This window comes from Chenopodium album, chromosome 9 (genome assembly GCF_948465745.1).
Source record: "Chenopodium album chromosome 9, dcCheAlbu1.1, whole genome shotgun sequence".
NCBI classification, from domain to species: domain Eukaryota; kingdom Viridiplantae; phylum Streptophyta; class Magnoliopsida; order Caryophyllales; family Amaranthaceae; genus Chenopodium; species Chenopodium album.
The window spans coordinates 3,721,997-3,743,201 of NC_137842.1; the positions used below are offsets into that span (position 1 = coordinate 3,721,997).

At 31.2% G+C, this 21,205-nt stretch overlaps 1 protein-coding gene across 1 annotated transcript; it reads right to left on the reverse strand.

The window, feature by feature from the left end:
- Positions 1 to 7,436: 7,436 nt before the first annotated feature.
- On the reverse strand, positions 7,437 to 8,267 carry LOC145559302 (uncharacterized). The gene has a single exon (XM_081620728.1). The coding sequence runs from the start codon at positions 8,265 to 8,267 to the stop codon at positions 7,437 to 7,439; it is 831 nt and encodes a 276-aa protein (XP_081476854.1).
- Positions 8,268 to 21,205: the final 12,938 nt, after the last annotated feature.

Below are 21,205 nucleotides of genomic sequence, written 5' to 3' on the forward strand. Positions count from 1 at the left end.
TGAACCCTTCAAAACTGAATTTCTATTTGTATTTCAGATGTTACACTTAAAAAAAAAAATTAACTATTTGACATAAATTATTAAGGATGCAAAGTCACAATGGCCTTATTAATTATTTGACATACAAAAATTAACTATTTGACATAAAAAAAAATTAACTATTTGACATAAATTATTAAGGATGTATCCAATGGGCTTATTAATATTGTACCATGGTAAAATAAGGAATTGTTATCATGAAAAAAAAAAACAACACAAACACACACAAAACCAACACATTGTTTACCTGTGTCTTAATCCTCTTTCCATCATATCGACTGTAAAACAAGCGATGTTCTTCCAATCGAAACAAACTGGAACTCTCAGGTTTCTCCTCGACACCTTCAAATAGGTCATACATTCTTTTTTCACCCATATATGCACGACCTACTGTAGGGAATATTTCAAGCATTATCCCAAACTTGAACCCCACTGTGATCATACACTAAAGTACGGTGGCGTCCAAAGGGAAAGAAACTAGAGCAAAAGAGTCGCCAACAAGTTTTAGGAACTCCAATAGGTCTTGAACAATGACTGGTGGTTCGGGGATGAAGGTACAAATCCAATCTAAAAGAGATTAAATCTGCCCTAATAATAGGTCTCTACTTTATTCTGATCGTATTCATGTGGCTTTCTGACTAACATGCAATCAATAAGATTAACTCAAAACTTGTTTATCTATGTTGGTTGAATATTAATGCACAAACAAACTATTATCGGTGATCACTTGAATTATAATCATAATTAACCCTAACAAGATTATTAATTATCTTATTAAGCGTGATTACAAGTACAAATTCCCTTTAAACATGCATAAAAGGTGTGATCAAGCAATAACAATAAATATCAAGCAACATAATAATAATTAAATTATATATAAGTTATCCGTCAATTAACAAATAACATGAAATAATTCGTAAATTAACAAATTACGTAAAACAATTCGTAAATTAACAAATTACGTTAAATTATATAATTCGACACAACAATAATCATAATCATGTTCATGTTAAAGCATAATAATAGCAAGATCCTAGGTATGATACTAACAAGATTAATAACAAACCCTAGCATGTCACTAAGCAATAAAGATCAAATATATAGCCCTAACATGATACTAACATGAATATTAGGAAAGAAAATAGGAAGCATCATAACAATCATACTTGATTTAAGGAACTTATTCTTTATCCTAAACATGATACTAGGAATCATTCTTTTAATCGTTCTTGATATTAGAAATTACCCTAAACATGATACTAGGAATCAAAATAATAACTTAAACATGATTTTTATATCAAAATATCAATTAAACAATTAAAGAACTTACTTGAACGCCTTGTACCTCTTTCTAATAACAAAATACACACGTTAGTAACTTCATGGAAAATAATAAAACAATTAAATTAAATAATTGAAAGAGAGATTTAGGACCAAACCCTCAGAAATTAAAACCTTTCACGTTTAGGGCGAAGGCAATTTCGAACAATGCTAGGTGTGTCTAGTGCTAATGTATGAGGAATTTTGTTTGTAAAAGAGTTGGTTTAGAAAAAGAGAGAGAACAAGAAATTCTTGATGAGAGTTGGTGAGAGAGATAATTGGTGAATCAAAACGGAGTTTTTAGAAGACTATTTATAGAGAAAATCATCCAAAAAAGATAGAAAATCGAAACAGAGTTCTGACGCGCATAAAACTTGATTAGCGTCGACGATGGAAATTAGCGCCAGGCGCAGAAGGTTAGCGCCAGGCGCCAAGCCTTAGCAGTCGCTAATAATCAGTTTCACGCGTTTTTGTTTTTATCATATCTTTTGATCCGGAAGTCCAAATAAGACATATAATATGTCGTTGGAAAGCTCTTGAAGTCTACTTTCCAACCAAATTTAAGTCAGATTAAAATCTTTTTTAGATAAAAATATATGGCCGAAATAGTGGAAGGGTGTCAGTTTTGGATAGAGTTTCATGTCTCATTCATATCTTTTTCGTTATAACTCGGATTTAATATTATAATATATCATTGGAAAGATAATTTCAAGATCTATCCAATAATATAAAATTTGGATAAAAGTTATGAGTCACGAAAATAAAATCTGAATATATTCCACTTCGTATAAAACAAGGATTCTCAAAAGGAGTAGTTTTATTCAATTTCAAACTCTTTAAAACATAATTATCAATCCTAACTCCATTAGGATTTAAAAGAACCTTGGAGAGTATTCTAGAAGAATATAATCAATCCTAATAGCTTTAGGAATGATAATTAATAATAGGCCCTCCCCTAGATCATTGGGCCGCATATAAACACCAAACCGGGCCCAGTTTAGTATTTTGGCCATAACTTCCTCATTATTCATCGGAATTGGGCTTATAATATAACGTTGGAAAGTTCTTTTCAAACCCCATCTAACTACACTATTATTGGACCCTTATCATGGACCAAACTAAACTAGAATGCACGTTTTTCAAAAATAAGGTAAGAAAAGAAATATTTTCAAAAACAGAAAGAAGAGATATTTTAATAAAAACATCCTCATCACTAGACTTTTCACACTTTCTCTTTGTTCGATAATCAAATGACATGAAAGGTATTCATCACTGAGTTTGGTTTTGTGGAGACACAATTGGGTGTCTACACCTACGCCCTCTGTAGACACCCAAATGTGTCTCCCCAAAACCAAAACCAAACCCAGTGATGTATACTGTAGGGAATATTTCAAGCATTACCCCAAACTTGAACCTCACTGTGATTATACACTAAAGTACGGTGGCATCAAAAGGGAAAGAAGCTAGAGAAAAAGAGTCGCCAACAAGTTTTAGGAACTTGTAAACCGTTCACGAGGTGAAGGTTACACCCCTTAACGATCCAGGAGATCGTTAACTCCAATAGGTCTGGAACCATGACTGGTAGTTCGGGGATGAAGGTACAAATCCAACCTAAAATAGATTGAACCTTCCCTAATAATAGGCCTCTACTTTATTCAGATCGTATTCATGTGCGCTTTCTGACTAACATGCAATCAATAGGATTAACCCTAAACATGTTTATCTATGTTGGTTGAATATTAATGCACAAATAAAACTATTATTGGTGATCACTTGAATTATAATCATATTAACCCTAAATAATATTATTAATTATCTTATTAAGCATGATTACAAGTACCAATTCCCTTTAAACATGCATAAAAGCTCTCGCTCCGCTCGTTCCCACTTACCTTCGTCCCGCTAGAGTGAAAGAGGTTTTTTCACTTCCTTCACTCTAGCAGGACCCTCACAGGCGTGATCAAGCAATAACTATAAATAATCAAGCAACATAATAAATTAAAATAATAATCATCATAATAATAATCATCATCAAAATAATCATGTTAAAGCATAATATTAATAGCAAGACCCTAGGCATGATATTAACAAGATTAATAACAAACCCTAGCATGTCACTAAACAATAAAAATCAAAGCTTTAGCCCTAACATGATACTAACATGCTATTAGGAAGAGAATAGGAAGCATCGCAGGAATCACAATTGTCATATTTGATATTAGAAATTATAGTTGTTACCCTAAACATGATACTAGGAAGATCAAAACACCCTAACATGACACTATGAATCATAATAACAACCTAAGCATGATTTCTATATCATAATAAAAATGTAAACAATTAAAGCACTTACTTGGATGCTTCGTACCTCTTTCTAATAACAAAATACACACCTTAGTAACTTCAAGGAAAATATAAAATCAAAACAATTAAATTAAATAATTGAAATAAAGATTTGGGACCAAACCCTCAGAAATTAAAACCTTTCACGTCTAGGGCGAAGGCAACTTCGAACAATGCTAGGTGTTTCTAAATCCAGTGAATGCGGAATTTTGTGTACAAAAAGCTAGTTTAGAAAAGAGAGGGAGAGAGTAATCAAAAGATTCTTGATGAGAATTGGTGATTGAAAAAGGGGAGATATGTAATACCCGAATATTTTATCAGTTTATATAATATGTTCTATAAAAAAAATAGTTATTTTTATCTATTAAATAACTTTCCTAATCCCATACTTTTATTTTAAAGTTTGGAAAGTTTTGAAACCATATTATAATAATAATATTCATCTACAAGAAACTATAAATACCTTTCATGGCTTCACCCTATATTATTATTATTCTGATCTCTACAATTTAACTCTAGTAGAATTGCTTTTGCGCTTCGCCGTCATCAGTCATTGGCATTATCATATTAAGTGCTTTTGATTAATCTTTATAAAAACCTTTTATATCAAAGAGCACTAACAATCAGTCTTATGGAAGATATAGCAATTATGCCGTCATGCGTGGTCTTCTATAATTGTTATTGGATATGTTTTGGCAAGGTAATCACATGGATTTATTTTAGAATTGTTTGTATAATTAGTACCTTATATTATTATTGTATAATTGGATATTCATATGCTTGAGTGTATGTATATATGATTGACGCATATAATTTTATGATATGATCTGATTTAATTGTCTTGCTATTATTGTTATATTGAATGATTGTGTTATATTTCTAGGGTTTTTTTATTGTTATTGCTATAGGGAGTATTGTTCTTGAGGTTTTAGGATTATTAATGCAGAGTATTACTTTGGGTTGATAATTAATTAATTTTGGGTACTAGTATTAGCCTAATAAGAGTTGAGATATTTATAAACCGAATATGTCGTCATATATGAATTGGGAACCTGTGCCAATATTGAGATATTATTTATTATCATGTGAATGGTTATTTGATCGATGTATGAGATCATATGGTTGAGAATTATTATTTTGTTCTTGGTTTGAGGCTCGGCGTTATATGACTTAGTCCTGGGCTTGTTGGTAAGAGGGTAATAATCATGAGTTAAGAATGAGGTACAATCTTTATTATCTATTTTTCTATAGTCCCCTACAGTGGGAATTGGCCCGTATATGGTCTGGTTCAAGGTGTTTTCTAATTATTGGGAGTACTCAAGTTTTTATACTTGTTAGTTTTATTCGAATTACCCATGTCCAAGGCTAGGTATAGAACAAAGAGCATGGCACACTATTGGTTATGAGTTGAGTAAAGGATTATTATTATTCGAAGTTGAGTTGATAAAGGTTATTTTCAGAGTACAATGTGTTATGTAGTTTTGAACTACATTATTTAATTGAGCTAGTAATGTTGATTATCCTATTATACTCTATATTCTGATATGTGGTGATTACTCAGTTTTTTGCTGCTGACGTGTGTGTTATTTTGTTGTGCTACTTGTGTTTGCGGCCATGTCTTTTCCTTATGGTGGCCCTGCGACGATCTATTTTGGAATTTGTCCTTAATGGTGAGCAGTCAAGATTGTTTAAACAGGTTAATCAAGTGATCGTAGCTAAAGGAGCTCAAGTGATCGATTAGTTTGTTTATAACAAGTTTGTAAAGTTGAATAAATAGCTCACCTAGTTTATTGGGTTGTAATAATTGGGATTTTGTAAGCCTTAACACTTGACAGGTTGTCGAGTGTGGCGGTAATACCTCCGATTTAGGTGTATGCTTCCGCTATTTTATTTAAAGGTTGTTTATTTTTCCTTTAATTCTTATTTATTTTGGTTAGTAAATCGGGGGTGTTACAAGATATGACCTCTATTTATAGAGAAAAAAGAGGGTCGAAGAATAAGAAGAGAATCCGAATTCGAATCGAAATAGAACTCGATGGACAGCAGTTTTTGCGGATTTTTTTTTTATCATATCTTTTGATCCAGAAGTCCAAATAAGGCATATAATATGTCGTTGGAAAGCTCTTGAAGTATAATTTCCAAATTCAAATAGAATAAGGATTTAAGAAAACAGAAAGATTTTAAAAAAAAAAGAAAGTTTTTATTTAACTCAAATTCTTTAATCTTATCTTTTCAAAAGGGATAATTAAGATCTTTTAAAAACTTATAGAAGCTTCTAATTAATCCTAATTAGTTTAGGAATAGTATTAAACCTTTGGACCCTCCACATGATCATTGGGTCGTAGGTAAAATCCGATTTGGGCCCAGTTTAGTATTTTGGCCATAACTTCCTCATTATTCATCGGAATTTGTCTTATAATATATCGTTGGAAAGGTCTTTTCAAACCCCATCCAACTACACATTTATTGGACCCATATCATGGACCAAAATAAACTAGAATGCACGTTTTTCAAAAATAGGGTAAGAAAAGAAATATTTTCAAAAAAGATAGAAGAGATATTTAAAAAAAAAAAATCCTCATCACTAGACTTTTCACACTTTCGCTATCATTCGATAATCAAATGACATGAAAGGTATTCATCACTGGGTTTGGTATTGGAGAGACACATTTGGGTGTCTACATATACCTTTCATGTCATTTGATTATCGAATGAAGTAAAAGTGTGAAAGGTCTAGTAATGTGGATGTATTTATTAAAGTATCTCTCTTTCTGTTTTCAAAAATATTTCTTCTTTCACCCTATTTATGAAAAATAGCCAGTACAATTTGGTTTGTCCCATGATAAGGGTCCAATAATAGTGTAGTTGGATGGGGTTTGAAAAGACCTTTCCAACGATATATTATAAGCCCAATTCTGATGAATAATGAGGAAGTTATGGCCAAAATACTAAATTGGGCCCAAACCGGATTTTACCTACGATCCAATGATCATGTGGAGGGTCCAAAGGTTTAATCCCATTCCTAAACTAATTAGGATTTATTAGAATCTTCTATGAGTTTCTAAAAGATCTTAATTATCCTTTTTGAAAAGATAAAATCAAAGAATTTGAAATTGAATAAAACTTTCCTTTTTTAAAGTCCTAATTCTATTCGAATTTAAAGATGTTCAAAGACAGTCAGATATTATTTTTGTGCCTTGTAATCTTTAAATTATGATTGGATAGATCTTGAAATATCTTTCCAATGGTATATTATAATATTAATTCCGAGCTATAAAGAAAAAAATATGAAAGAAATACGAAACTCTATCCAAAACTGACATCCTTCCACTAATTCAGCCATATATTTTTAACTACAAAAATTTTAATCTGATTTCTAATTGGGTTGGAAATTAGACTTCAATAGCTTTCCAACGACATATTATATGACTTATTTGGACTTCGGAATCAAAAGATATGATAAAAACAAAATCCCCAAAAAATTGTCCCGGCGCCTCCGTAACAACACTATCTATCCCTTCCAATGTATCCTGAAAACCGGTCGGAGAGCTTGTAGCAAAAAGATTCTCAAACTAGGAAGATATAAGGCTCTCCAAATCGGCTCTCTGCTCAAACCATACCCCATCATCACTCCATAACCCATCAATTTTGTTTTGAGATTTTCGTTCACTTGCCTTGTGGTGAATTGAAAGTATTTGGTGTTTTTGTCGAAATCTGTCTCTAAGCTCGTTTGCTCAGGCTCTGGCATGCCAATAGGATTCCTCCAACTTGTGTAACGATTCAAGATCCACCATCAACACATTACATCTTTCCAGCTTCCCACCATCCATAAGGCCCTTCTTTAATTCCCGAATCTCCTTCTCAATAGCTTTTATTCGTTTTTTCACAACCCTTAAAATAAGGGCAGCCCATGATGCTAACTCCCCACTGCTAACCGCCAACCTCTGCATAATACTCAAACCCGCACCCTCATTCCAACCCTTCGCAATCACCGACCCACAATTTTCATTGGAGAGCCACAACGATTCAAACTTGAAAGAATTCCCACTATACAAGTCCCGACGCTTTTTCTCAGTAGACATAATTATAGGAGCATGATCCGAATTAATCTTGAAAATTGGCATATTAGTCACTTTATAATTTTGGAACAAAAGATACCATTCCTCATCAGCAAGAAATCTATCCAATCTCTCCCTAACAAACGTCTCTATAGAATTGCCCCTTTCCCAAGGGAAAATATTCCCCTTAAAACCAAGGTCACGAAGAGAGCACGTATCCATTGCACATCGAAAAGCATCCATACACCTCTCACTCCTTATCGGCCCTCCCTCCTTTTCCGACAAGCTAACAATTTCATTAAAATCACCAAACATGACGCATGGCAAATCACATTCTGCTTTGAGATTAGTCATTAAATCCCATGTCAACTGTTTATTAGCTAGTTCTGGCCACCCATAAATCCCAATTTCTCTCCGCTTTGCAATGTTATTATTATCAAGAATATCAATAGCAAAATAATGCATAGAATAAGACACCACGTTCACATTGATATCCTTCCACCACATCCCTAAACCCCCCAAAGTTACCTTCACTACTATTACAAACACCGTTCACATAGCCACATTTATCTTTTATTTTATTAAGTCTTTTGTCATCAATCATAGACTCCATAACAAAGACAATATTTGGCTTATCTTTCCAACATATATCTTGGAGACCTCTACCTGTCCACGAGTTGCCAATCCCGTGGCAGTTCCAGCTTAAAATTTTCATTGTTTTTCGAGGGCTTGGGCATCCCCAAGACCCTCTACTTTAGATACAACAAAATCAGAAGAAAAGTTACTCACACTTAACTTCAATTTTTTCTCAGGAAAACTGTCCATATAAAGTCGATCCCCATCAGCTATAGACTCGGCCCCCCTCTTCTTTGGTAAAGTGCTCACCTCTCTGCCTTCAGTCAAATCCATATCCACGGCCTCATCACCTCTGATCTTTATCTTGAGCTTACTCTTGGCAACCATAGTCACATTCCCATCATCTGCCTGCTTCATGGTCACCCCCTTCTCTGAGCCATGCGACACCTCAATCTGCTCCATAGTATTCTTCTCACCAACGCCAGAATTAGCAATATGAGCAGCAGCATTCACCTCCTGTGCAGCAGTATGTCGCAGAACCATTGTGCCGCTCTCATCAGCCACGACCATCAACGAGATAGACCAAGGCATCAGTGTCATATCAGTGTTCGATTTCGGAGAAGAAAACAAAAGCTTCCTCGCAGCCCTAGGAGGACCGAGACGAATAGCACCAGGGTTGTTGTACTCCAACCGTTGCACCCTTCCCCTAGCTAACATCTTTCCATCCATTTTTTCTCTCTTTCTCGTTCAATAGTAGATACTTTGGATCGATGAGGGGATGCCGATAGGAAAGGACCATATTGAAACACCATCGGGGAATCCGCATCACAATTATCCTTTTCATCACAATCTTTGTCAGTGTGACTAATCTTGCCACAAAAATAGCAAAAATCTCCTAGCTTTTCATACTTAAATCTGATCCACTTAGTATGTCCCGACTCCACTGCAATTTTGATCCCGCGGTGGAGGGGTTTATGAATATTCACCAACACCTTGATCCTCATATATATTCCTCCAAGCCAAGAGGGTTAGATTCATCAACATCTAAGCATTCCCCAATACAATCCCCCACCTCTTTAGCAAATTGGGTGGAACGTCTCCCAAACGGAACATCTAGGAGTCAAATCCAAAAGGGGCAGGAATCAAAAGTAACATCTGTGGTACCCATTTTTTTTTTTACTAATTAAAATTAGAAGTCAAATACCACGTAAGTCGATAATTTGACTAAAAAAAATAAAAATTAGAGTCGACACTCTATTTTTGCCCGAATAAAGACGGTCTTTTTGTTTATGATCGTTTTCAAATAGAAAATGACATTGACTCCATTAGATGAGGCACTATATAATTATGGTCTTAGGAAAATCAGAGATCTAGGTACGGGGTATAAGTTAGGAAGATCGAACGTTTGGAACTCGTCTCTTCCTCTGTTCTAACGAACAGGCTCTTACTAATACGTTGTTAATTGGTTATGATTATTCACATACTTTTCCTTAAACTAATGCATAAAAACACGAAAATTTCCACATTGTCAATCACACTCAAATGTAAAATAAAAGTGAATTAAACCTTACGATATATGGTGGGTTTGAGCATTAAAGTTGCACTACGTACCGTTCGTTGTGGGATTTGAATCCACTCCCGGATCAAAACCCTACGTAATTCTTACAAACGTCCATTTATACATGGTCGAAATTTCATACGAGGTTTCAAGAAAGTTTATATTTTTTTTTAGGAGAGGTGGTCGATCCATATAAGGTCATTTGAATGAGGTTGAGCAATCTTGCTTTCAAGGTGGAGGTCAATTTATCAAGGTTGAGGAAGTCACTAGAATCAGCGACACCATAGGAGTTTCTTTGAGGAGAATGATTTTGTTTGTAAAATGCGTTTTAATTAACGACTTTATTTAGGGTTGACCAACTTCCAAAAAGAGATTGTGTGGGCTTATTTGAGTGTGCTAAAAAAGGAATTTTATTTGGTATGAATTGAGAAGAATATGAAGGAAATGTGTTTAGATTGTATGAAATTGACTTACGCAGAATGGACATTCTATATGGCTTAAATCTAAATGATAGGTAGTATATGTTGAAAACCTTAATCATGTTAGATTAAGTAAGCGATCTATCATAGATAATAAAACTTTAAAAGTATAATTCTCCGCGGCAAATAGATCATCTTATAACCTATCATGATTGAATATTCAACTTAACCCTCTTTTTAAATATAAGCCATAAACCATAACTCGAAAGATTTATTTTATTAATGAAATGATATAAGCATGCAAGGCCATATTTTGCTTAATTAAAAGTTAGTTGTCTCTTTATTAAGAAATGCATAAGGAAATTTTGCTCTTCCGAACGATGATGGAATTAAAACTTAAACAAGATTTATTTAAAAATTATAAGACATTCCATTCCAAACTAAATGAATTATTTATAATACTCCTTTCATATAGCCATAGGATGAAGAAGACTTTTTAAAAAATAAAAAAAAAGTGTTAGTCTTAAAGTGATACAATCTTTTTTGGATTAATATCAACTTGAGGCATGAGTAATTTATAACTTCCTCAAATGACTTAAAAAAACCATAGGTATACATAATAGGGTGACACAAATTATATAATAATGTTCATTCCATTTTTCCTTAAAAAGCTTAAGGGTTTAAAGTGTCTCTAATATTTCGGACACCATAACTCATGTTCTAACAATCGGATTTGAGCATATGATAGGTCTTTGGAAATGTCTACAAGTCTTATATAACATATCAAAAATTGGGATTCATCTAACTGTTGAAATGAAATATGATGAATTTTCTTTAAAAACACTCCACTTTGGGACGTTAATGGGGAATTGGGTGATAATGGTCAAAGTACTTCGAAATTGGCAAGATCCTTTTAATAGTATGTTAAGGACAAGCATATAAATGCTCTGTAGAAAATTCTCCCCTTTTAGAAGTCATTTGATATGCCAAATAAAAAGAGTATGCTTGGTTGGGGAAAACAGCCTCAAATCAGTTTATCATTTTGATACCTTGTTTTGTAAAAATCATAAAAAATAGAGTATTTATCCTATGGGAACGTGTGACCCCAACTTACAAAGCTTAAGGAATCTTATTTCTAGATAGTTAATTCAAATTTTATTATTAAAAAAGGATATTGGTCGAAAATTGGCAAATAGACAGACCTGTAGTAAGAAATTTGTGGTGTTACTATGTCTTCATGTCTGATTTTTTGTGGATTGGTTAAAATTTATTTTTATAAAATTCCAAGTTTCATACACTCCTAAATACATAAGATTACTGTAAAAATTTTATTTCTTAATTTTATAATAAATAACGATTTTTTTTACATAATAAAATAAAGTGGTCGAAAATGCTATCTTGCTAGAATCCATCATTCATTCTTTGGAGCTTCCTTATGCATTTTGTACAATTATCATTGCTTCCATTTCATACTCTACATAATGATGATACATACAAGAAAAGAAAAATCAAACAAACCATGTATACTCACTCTCAAACTCGCTCGCGGTCGGTCAAATTCTACTTGGTTTCCAAATTAGGAAACCGGCACGTATAGTGCCCTAGGAGGATATGGAACACACAAAAGTAGAAAAGTTAGTAAATGTATGTAAAAATAATATGAAATCACAAATAAAAAGAAAGAAAATATTACCTTTGACTTTGAGTAGCTATCTTGAGGAGTTAGTAAGAGTAGCGTGATAGTGTCAAAACGATCGAATTAAAAATAGGCCAAGTCTTTCTACAATTTTTTTTTTTTTTTTTTTACGGAAAATAAAAAAAATTTGATTGCTTTTTTTTTTTAGTCTAATAATAATGCTGAAATAATTTATACTTCTTTTATGGTTTTTTTTTTCTTTAACTATTCTCTTCGATCTTTTTTTCGTCCCTTTCGTGAAGAGCGGGGTGGTATATATATGGGAGAAAATGGGAGCTAAAATACAAAATACAAAGAATATACATTTATACGAAATAAATACGTACGAATACAAGAGTTAGGTAGAAATTATAACCAAAAATCGTCTTAATGAGGTAGAGGACAAATAGAATAGCCTACTACTTTATGTAAAACTTAATTACTATTGACTGAACAAAATACAATATTATTAATGACTAAAAATAATTAAAAGTACTAATATAATTTGAATACAATGGTTAATTGGTACTACTTTCCTTTGAAGAGTGTACTTACTCTTCGTATATTAAACTTACCATAGCAAAATACGACTATTGTACTTACTCTTCGTATATTAAACTTACCATAGCAAAATACGACTATTTTACACAACCCATTTATCAGAAAATAACAAGAAAAGAAAAAAAAAAGTTGTTTGCCATTGATTGTGGATAGTCATATCACCTTACCGTTTGAGAAGAAATACGGCTCAGTGATACAACGTATTATCGTATCACACCATTTTCTGATTCTCGTTGCTAAATTACAACTATGGCTTACCATTTTCTTTTTCTGTAGAGATTTGACATATCAAATGAGTGGTAATGGCAAAGGTATCTTTGCTTAGAGCCACTCTTTCACTGTCAAATATTGTCGTCATTGTAATAACCCGGAAGAGAAATAACATGCATACTTACACTCGTTATTTCTGAGTGTATGAAACAGAGAAAAGATGACTCATGAAGGTATAGTGGTAATGGTATTTTGGTGGGAAGTTGAAAGGAAGGAAAGAGATCAAATAAATGAAGTAGTAGTACGGTCTTAACAAAAAATGGTGTAAATTAACAAGTTGAATTAAGGGGTTAAACAAAGATAAAAAATAATAATTAAAAAAAAAAAAACAAAAAAAAAATGTGCAATTTCTAGCATACTCCTAGAGTACCATGCACACGGTACTCCAGGTTTTATAAACTCATATTATTTTGAAGTTAACTCTTTGTTACTTCAAATTATATATGTGTTATTTTTAAATACATGTATGTTATTTCGCTATTTTTCTCATTCATCTTCCTCCCGCACTCACTCCCTCTTCCTCTCAGTTACTCCAACTCAAAATCATACACTTTCTCTCTCCTTTCTTCTTCCAAGTTTCTAGGTTTTTTAGGAATCAATCTCACTCTCACTCTCTTCCTCTCACTACTCCAACTCTAAATCTTACATAATTTCTCTCTCCCCTTTTCTTCTTCTAATTTTCTGTGTTTCTTAGAAATCTATTGATTTGAAGGCAATTTAAGAGTGTAAATGTGTTTATGTCCAGAAATTTAGTATCTTCTAAAGTGTTTGATTCTCTTCAAGATGTCTTAAAACTCAACACTGCTAATGTTATTTTGATGTGAATTTATTATTATTTCAATTTATATGTATGCTATTTTTATATAAGTACATGTTATTTAATGTAAATTAAAAATAGCATGAGTTGGGGTTGAAGTAATATATAAGTAAATAACATATTGTTGTAACAAAATAACACAACATTTAAACAATATAACATAAAGTGTACGCAAAATAACTCAAATATATTGTGTAAGGAGTACCATGCTCCATTGTACTCCAGGAGTATATAATACTAATTTATGGGGGAGTAGCCGTATTACAATGCATGCAATGTATTGGAATTGGTTTGTATGCATGCATGAATGCATGTTTTTCCACTTACCAAAATATGCTAAATCAGTAAATCGTCTTTTGTGCTTTGTATTTCCCTTTTTTTTTTTTTTTTTAAAAAAAAAAAAAAAAAAAAAAAAAAAAAAAAAAAAAAAAAAAGATGATTGAAAATATTAGAATAATAATAATAGCAATAGGATACATCAAATCAGTTAGTACTAAACTTTTATCCGGGGTTAGAAAGTGATACTTTAGAAACGATCACGGTTTTAAAAATGTACAGATTAAAGGGTCAAAAATTGATACTATTGACCAGGATATGTCAAACGACATGATTATTACATATGTCACTGGTAACAACATTGTTTTTATTTTATGTTATTTTTAAAAGATAAACTTACTACTATTATTAGACTAAACGATTACACAATTGGGATATGACAAAAATACGGATAAGATTTATCCCTTATAAAAGGGAGATTTCCCTTATCCGAAATCACCCTTTACTCAAAAAAACACACCCCTTGCCTTTTCCTCTTCGGTTTCCATGGCTCCCGGCAACAAAAACCATCAAGCTCCGTCTCCGTTCGACGAGCATTTTCGAGTGCTAAATTTATATTTAGCTTTGATTATGGCGTTAGTGGTGCTACTAATGGCGTTAATGATTTTCATAATCATGAATAAATGACGATTTGAAGTTTCCGGCACGGAGTGTACAAGGTTCGAGTTATGCTACAAATTAGCCTCGTGTTTTGTTCGTAAATTAGGAGTACAAATTGTAACGGTTTTGTATACTCCAAAATTATAAGTAAACACTACTTGAACTTGTCTCTTATGTCTAATTATTGCGGTTGTCGTTAGCAAAATTAAATTTTGTTATTATAATTATGAAATTACAAAATTTATTAGTTAATTGAATGTAAAAAAAATTATGGAAAATAGGGGATCAAAATTTGGTGTCTACAACATCAGATGGCTATTCATCAGCGCAGACCTCCTTTTAACAGTAGGAGTTGGTTGTCAAAAGCCCAAGGCCTGCCTTCAAGCACCTTACGCTTATCCTCCTCGGTAAAAAATTGGAACACAAATAGGTTTGTATCAATCGAGCGGATTGCGACATTATCATCAATACGCCATAGATTCTTAAGAACTCGTTTCATAGCTTCATCATTAAAGGGTTTTTTCGTGAGAAGTTTGCCCACAAGGGATAGGGCGATCCTATGATTTGGAGCATTCTCCTCCACCATCAAGTTCGAACCATCAAGCACAATGTTTTCATCCTCAATCAATTTCAATTTCTCCCACGCATTAACCAATTGCTCATCCATTATGCAAAGGAGACCCACGACCAGGAAAATTGATTGGTTTTTAATAGAAATCTATAGGAAATTGCACTAGTAAATTTGAGAAATACGCAGAGAACCCTAGTAGAGAGAAAACATGTCAAACCCTAATTGAGGGCCTTTTTCAGTTAAACTGAAATATTAATCAATAATTAACAGTAATTAATATTATTTACTAATTGATTAATGATAATTAATTAATAAATAATAATAATAATAATAATAATAATAATAATAATAATAATAATAATAAACCTACTGTTTTCATAATAATAATAATATAAAATATATTTTACATTACTATTTAAATATAAAATAGTAGCAATTTCGTTATTTTTATTGAGTATTAAGAGTTTGACTGATAATTACAAGTACAAAAATAATATACTGTAACAAAATTAAGAATATAATGATTATATTATAATAAACATAATAAGGAAAGATGATGATGATGATGATAATAATAATAATAATAATAATAATAATAATAATAATAATAATAATAATAATAATAATAATAACTACAACAATAATAGTAATAGTAATTATAATAATAAAGCTGAAATAATTAAGAAAGAGCTGAAATTAATTAAGCTGAAGTAGCTGAACTGAACAGAACTGAAGTACCGTAAAATTAAGCCCAAAAGAACAGGGCCTTAGAGTTTTAATAATAATGAATCCAAATGTCGTTTACAGTCTAACTAGCTCTTTCAAAGCTAGAGTTAAAAATAAAAAAGATTATAAGACACTAAAAATCTAAAATTATTATGATTTTAGATCAAAATGTTCTTTCAATCGATACCAAAGATATTTAAATGTTTCTTACTAAGATTTCATCATTCCTCTCACTATTTTTACGATCTCACAAAAATATATCATTGTAGGAGTTAGCATTATTTTGAAAGTAGCTAGGGTACTTCAATTAATTTTATTGGGGTGTCTCATATAAAAATTGATCATCATTGCCTAAGGAGTTTATAACCCCTAAGGCCCTAATGATAGATAGATCTTAGATGGTTCATAAACATAATAGATACTCCGTTCTCCCATATTTTGTCGAACTATTAAATCGAACTTTGTGAAAAATGAGAAAAAGATATAGAGAGGATACTGATTACTCGTACTTAGTTCTATTAATTACTTTAACGAGTTTCAATCCATACTTGCACCGCCTTTTCCTTTTGAATCGAAGCTATGACACCATCATATTTTCCGCATGTTATATTATGACATCACATAAAATAGTGATGTGATTTGACAATAGTAATGGAAATGAACACATTATATGATATGGGTAAAATAATGATGTGATGTACTCATAAAATAGTGATATGATTTGACAATAGTAATGGAAATGAACACATTATATGATAAGATGATTGATTTGACAATAATGACTATTCATTGTTACTATTCACACCTGTGTTGGTTGATATGATGTGGTTGTTGTGGTGGATGGTACGGAGGACATTGTCTTCGTTGTTGACTTGTTGTAGTCCATATGAGGCCCAAACTGTTAGCGGCGAAGCCCAGCCCCACAACTAGAATCAGATACATACCTTGGATGTGTGTCAATGGTGGTATCAATCATGTAAGATGTAATAGTATCCAACAATGAAGCACATCTGCACATGTATGTTAGCCTATGTTCAAAAAATGTGGGTGGGATAAACTTACCCAATAGAGTATATGGATAAATAAGTTACTCTTTTACTCTACTACGGTCTAGAGTACTAAATTAGGCTAATATTTGTCTATTGTTAAATGTTTTTTTCTATAACTGTATGTATTTTATTAGTTAAATGAGAGTTATATTATCAGGCTATTTTGTCTATTGTACTGTTTATATCTGCCTAGAATGCATGTGGTAAAACCGAATATTTTCAATGGCAAGTTACAGTGCTTTGTAGCTTGCTTTTCCACATTAATTTTTAAGCTACAATGTTTTTTAGCAATAAAGTATTTCAATGGTAAGCTACAACATCTTGTCATTTGTACAAAATAAAATTTTAAAAATAAATAAATAATTGTACACATATTACAATATGAGTGGAGTTTATTTATCTTTTGTTCAATCAAGCATGTAGCTTGTTTGGGCTACAATAGCTTGCATGTTGTTAAATTTTTTGTTCTCCAATGGTAAGTATGTGACTAGATATTTTATTTTAATTGCAAGCAAGTCCTTACAATTAAGCCATTGGAGATGCTCTGTTATTATTACTCCTAATTTTGTAACATTATCACAATGGTGTTTATTTATTTGATTAGGCTCTATTTGCTTCACATACTTATTTTTAGTTTTCTAAACATCAAATTATCATATACTTCGTATGATATCTTGATATGTATGTAAGGATGTGCAAAAATTCAAAAGCTGATCGATCATAATAGACTAAACCAAAATATTCAAATTAAATTTTCATTACATTGAATATTTTATCAAAAAATTTGATCGATCATATTTGAATTTTTTAATGTTTAAACAGCTCGTCATTTAAGGAGAATTTTAATAGAACAATAATATTTATATACTTAAACTATATAAGCACAATTTTATTCTTCATACATATAATAATCTCTATATATGTTCGTTATTTTTATTTATTTTAAGATTCTCTATGATACATTTTGATGTTGTCATCTACTTATCACAATGTCACAATTAGTGTTAATGTGTACAAAAAATACATAGACATACTAGAGACAGGAATATATTGTCCGATTTATATGAGGTACATGAAATAATCATAAACAAAAATAGAAATAAGGAAATTTATGATTAATGAGTCTCGTATTAATGTGCATGTGAAGGGTTTAACAAAGGAGGCAGACCGACAGCAGATTCATGAATGTTTTGATTAGAGTAGTCAGTATTAAATTAGTAGATGGAATAACTCGATCAGATTATGAAATTAAAGAGTATCATTTTTTCAGGAAACTTCTATCCTCCACACTCACGGCACATCTTCATATTCATAGGGCCCACATTTATAACATGAGAAGGACAACAACTATACTTTTGGATGAACTAGAGCACAAAAATTTAAACCAAGGGTTGGCTCAAACTTAGTAATCAAATGTCAGTTTAAGGGAGGTCTTTGGTCTAAGTCTCATTATGTACGTGGCGTATGACCTTATAATTAGGGTTGTTAAAAATCGGTCTAGTTTAAAGGGTGAGACCAAAAAATGAATTGGAGCGGACCATAATTGATTCAGTATTTTGAGCTAAAAATTTGTGATTTTTCGATTGATAGTTAGATCTAATAATTGAATTGATCCAGTATTGTAGCGTATGATCTTTTGTTTAAAATAAAGTAATGCAAAAGAACCTCTATTAAGGCGTTGAACAATTAGTTATTTTTTCATATGAAATTAAATTATGAAAGAGGACAAGAAGAACGTTTTTATGTAGAGCTTTTGCTAAAGAGAAGTTTTTTATTTAATTTAATTGTTATGTATTTGTTAAATAAAAAACTCTTCATAAATAGTGTATGACGTTTAATCAACTATGGATTAATCAATTATTCCCTCAGTGACTTAATTTTAGACTCAAAATGATCAACCTATTTGTATTAAAATACCTATTAATTTACAATACAGTAATATTTATCCAAAATTAGCTTTTCTATATGAAATTTTGTTTTTTCATGTATTTTTAAAACTTAATCTCTCTACTTTTTTACAAGCCCCATATAAATTTATCTTTTCAATATATTTTTATTTCTTTTTATTTAAGTTTCTTAGTAACCGCAAAATCAACCTAAAAGGCTCGAAGTTTTGGGAACAGAGGGAGTATTTTATATTATTATATAAATAAATAAAAGCAATAAAATGTTATAGATTAGTTGGTAAGCTATTAATGTTTCGGAGTTGTGGGCTCAAGTTTTAATATAAACATTGTCTAATGTAATTAGAATAATTAAGGTTGCATCTGCAAGGAGATGTCACCATGTCATTCGGACTGGAAGAGTGGCCTAGACACGTATTGAGGCATTATGTGTTTGCTTTGAGATTTATGAAAATCTAATATATATAAATAAAATAAGCATTTTTTGAGAGAATTCGGCGCGCCATATAAGAAAGGGTATTATTTATACCAATGAAAAATTATATTAATAATTTATTTTAGAATTAAAAAATTCACTCGCCACCTAAGAAAAAGTGACGAATAAGATTTTAGAATTTTGCTACATATATAAAAACAACAAATAGTAAATAATTAAAATTTAAACTATTAAAAAAAACTAATAATTATCTTTTTTACATATATCAATGCAAATCTTTGATCACAGATATATTTAATCGCTCCCTAGCAAATATTACAAAAATTAGATATTAATAATGTACTCATCGACACAAATAAAACTAAATCTTATGGGACTATGTTTGTCCTTATATAGAGAGATAAATTTAGAAAATTCTCCCTAATTTTTAAAAGTTAAAAGATTCTAAACGAGAATAACATTTTGAAACAAAACAAGTATATAAAAAAAACGCATAAGCAAAGGGCTTATTTTAACCAATAAACAAAGATTTGTCATTTAAGGCCTGATCACTTCAGCTTAATTTCAGTTCAGTTTTGTTCATCTTCAATCAGTTCAATTCAGTTCAGCTCTTAATTTCCATCTCTCATAAATAATTCATTTCAGCTCTATTAAGTTCAGTTCAGTAAATATGAATAGACCCTTATTTTTGAATGAAAAATTTAAATTGTCACCTAAAGCAATATTAATGGCGTGTACAATAAATTTATTATTTAATGTATATTTAATTACATATTTGGGATTTTAAATTCAAGCACCACGTAAAATAAATAAAATAACAAAATATATATCTTAAGTGTTAAATTTAAAATAAAAAAAAAAAATCTTATGATATTAGGAATTTTATCCAAATATTTCATGAGTGATCTTCATAAATGTACAAAATTTTATATTAAATAAAATAATTTACTAGAACCGTGCATTGCACGGGCTTACATCTAGTATAAATATAAATTAATAACTAGATATCTAAGTTTAATGAAGAAAGCTAAGCATCTACTAATTAACAAGAATACTAATTTGGCTTGCATCTCCAACACGTATATCGATTATATCTAGTTCATGTAGAAGATGAGAGTGAGGGATAGCAAAGTTAGTTAGAGCTTTTTTCCTGATTTAAGGGATCTTGCAATGAAAAGATATTGTTTATATATATCTAAATGCAAGCATTAGCAACTTGTTCACCGCTGAATGCACCCAACATCTATCTAGCTATACTAATATATTATTCAAAAAAAACATTTTTAAACGTGACACTCTCTTCTCACAAGAAGACTTTAATTCATGTCAACCTCTCAATTAAATAAACGATGTTGCACGGGAATTAGACATGCAACTTTATTTGAAATGAAAAATGAGAACTTATTGACCACCATTCCGGTATAACATCAATGCTTAATTTAATGATACAAAATTTAAAGATAATAAACTCTTACGAGTACTAAATTTTTCTGTAAAAGATGGTTAGACTTCCAATACATTTGTACTTTTGTACTCCTTCCGTCCCTAAATTACATTTTTCCTTTCTATTTTTGGTATTCCAAAATTACATTCCTCCTTTCTATTTTTGTTAAGATTTTTTTAGTAAATCAACTCGTTTTTTCTGTTTTATATTTAATGTTTTCTCACTCATCCTTACCCAATCTTACAATGAATATGATTGGTTAAAAATTTTCAATTAGGAGCATGTGATTGGTCCTTTTTTTCTTTTTTTTGCAAAGGATTGATGACATGTCATGAGTAATAATTAATCTATCTTTGTACTTCCCATTGCATTATCTAATTATTGTTATTTGTCTTATTCTTCCCTCCTTAATTCCCGTGTAAATTTTCAAACAGGAATGTAATTTAGGGACGGAGGGAGTATTCCGTAGTAATGAAAAATGAGTATTACTGTATAAAAATGGA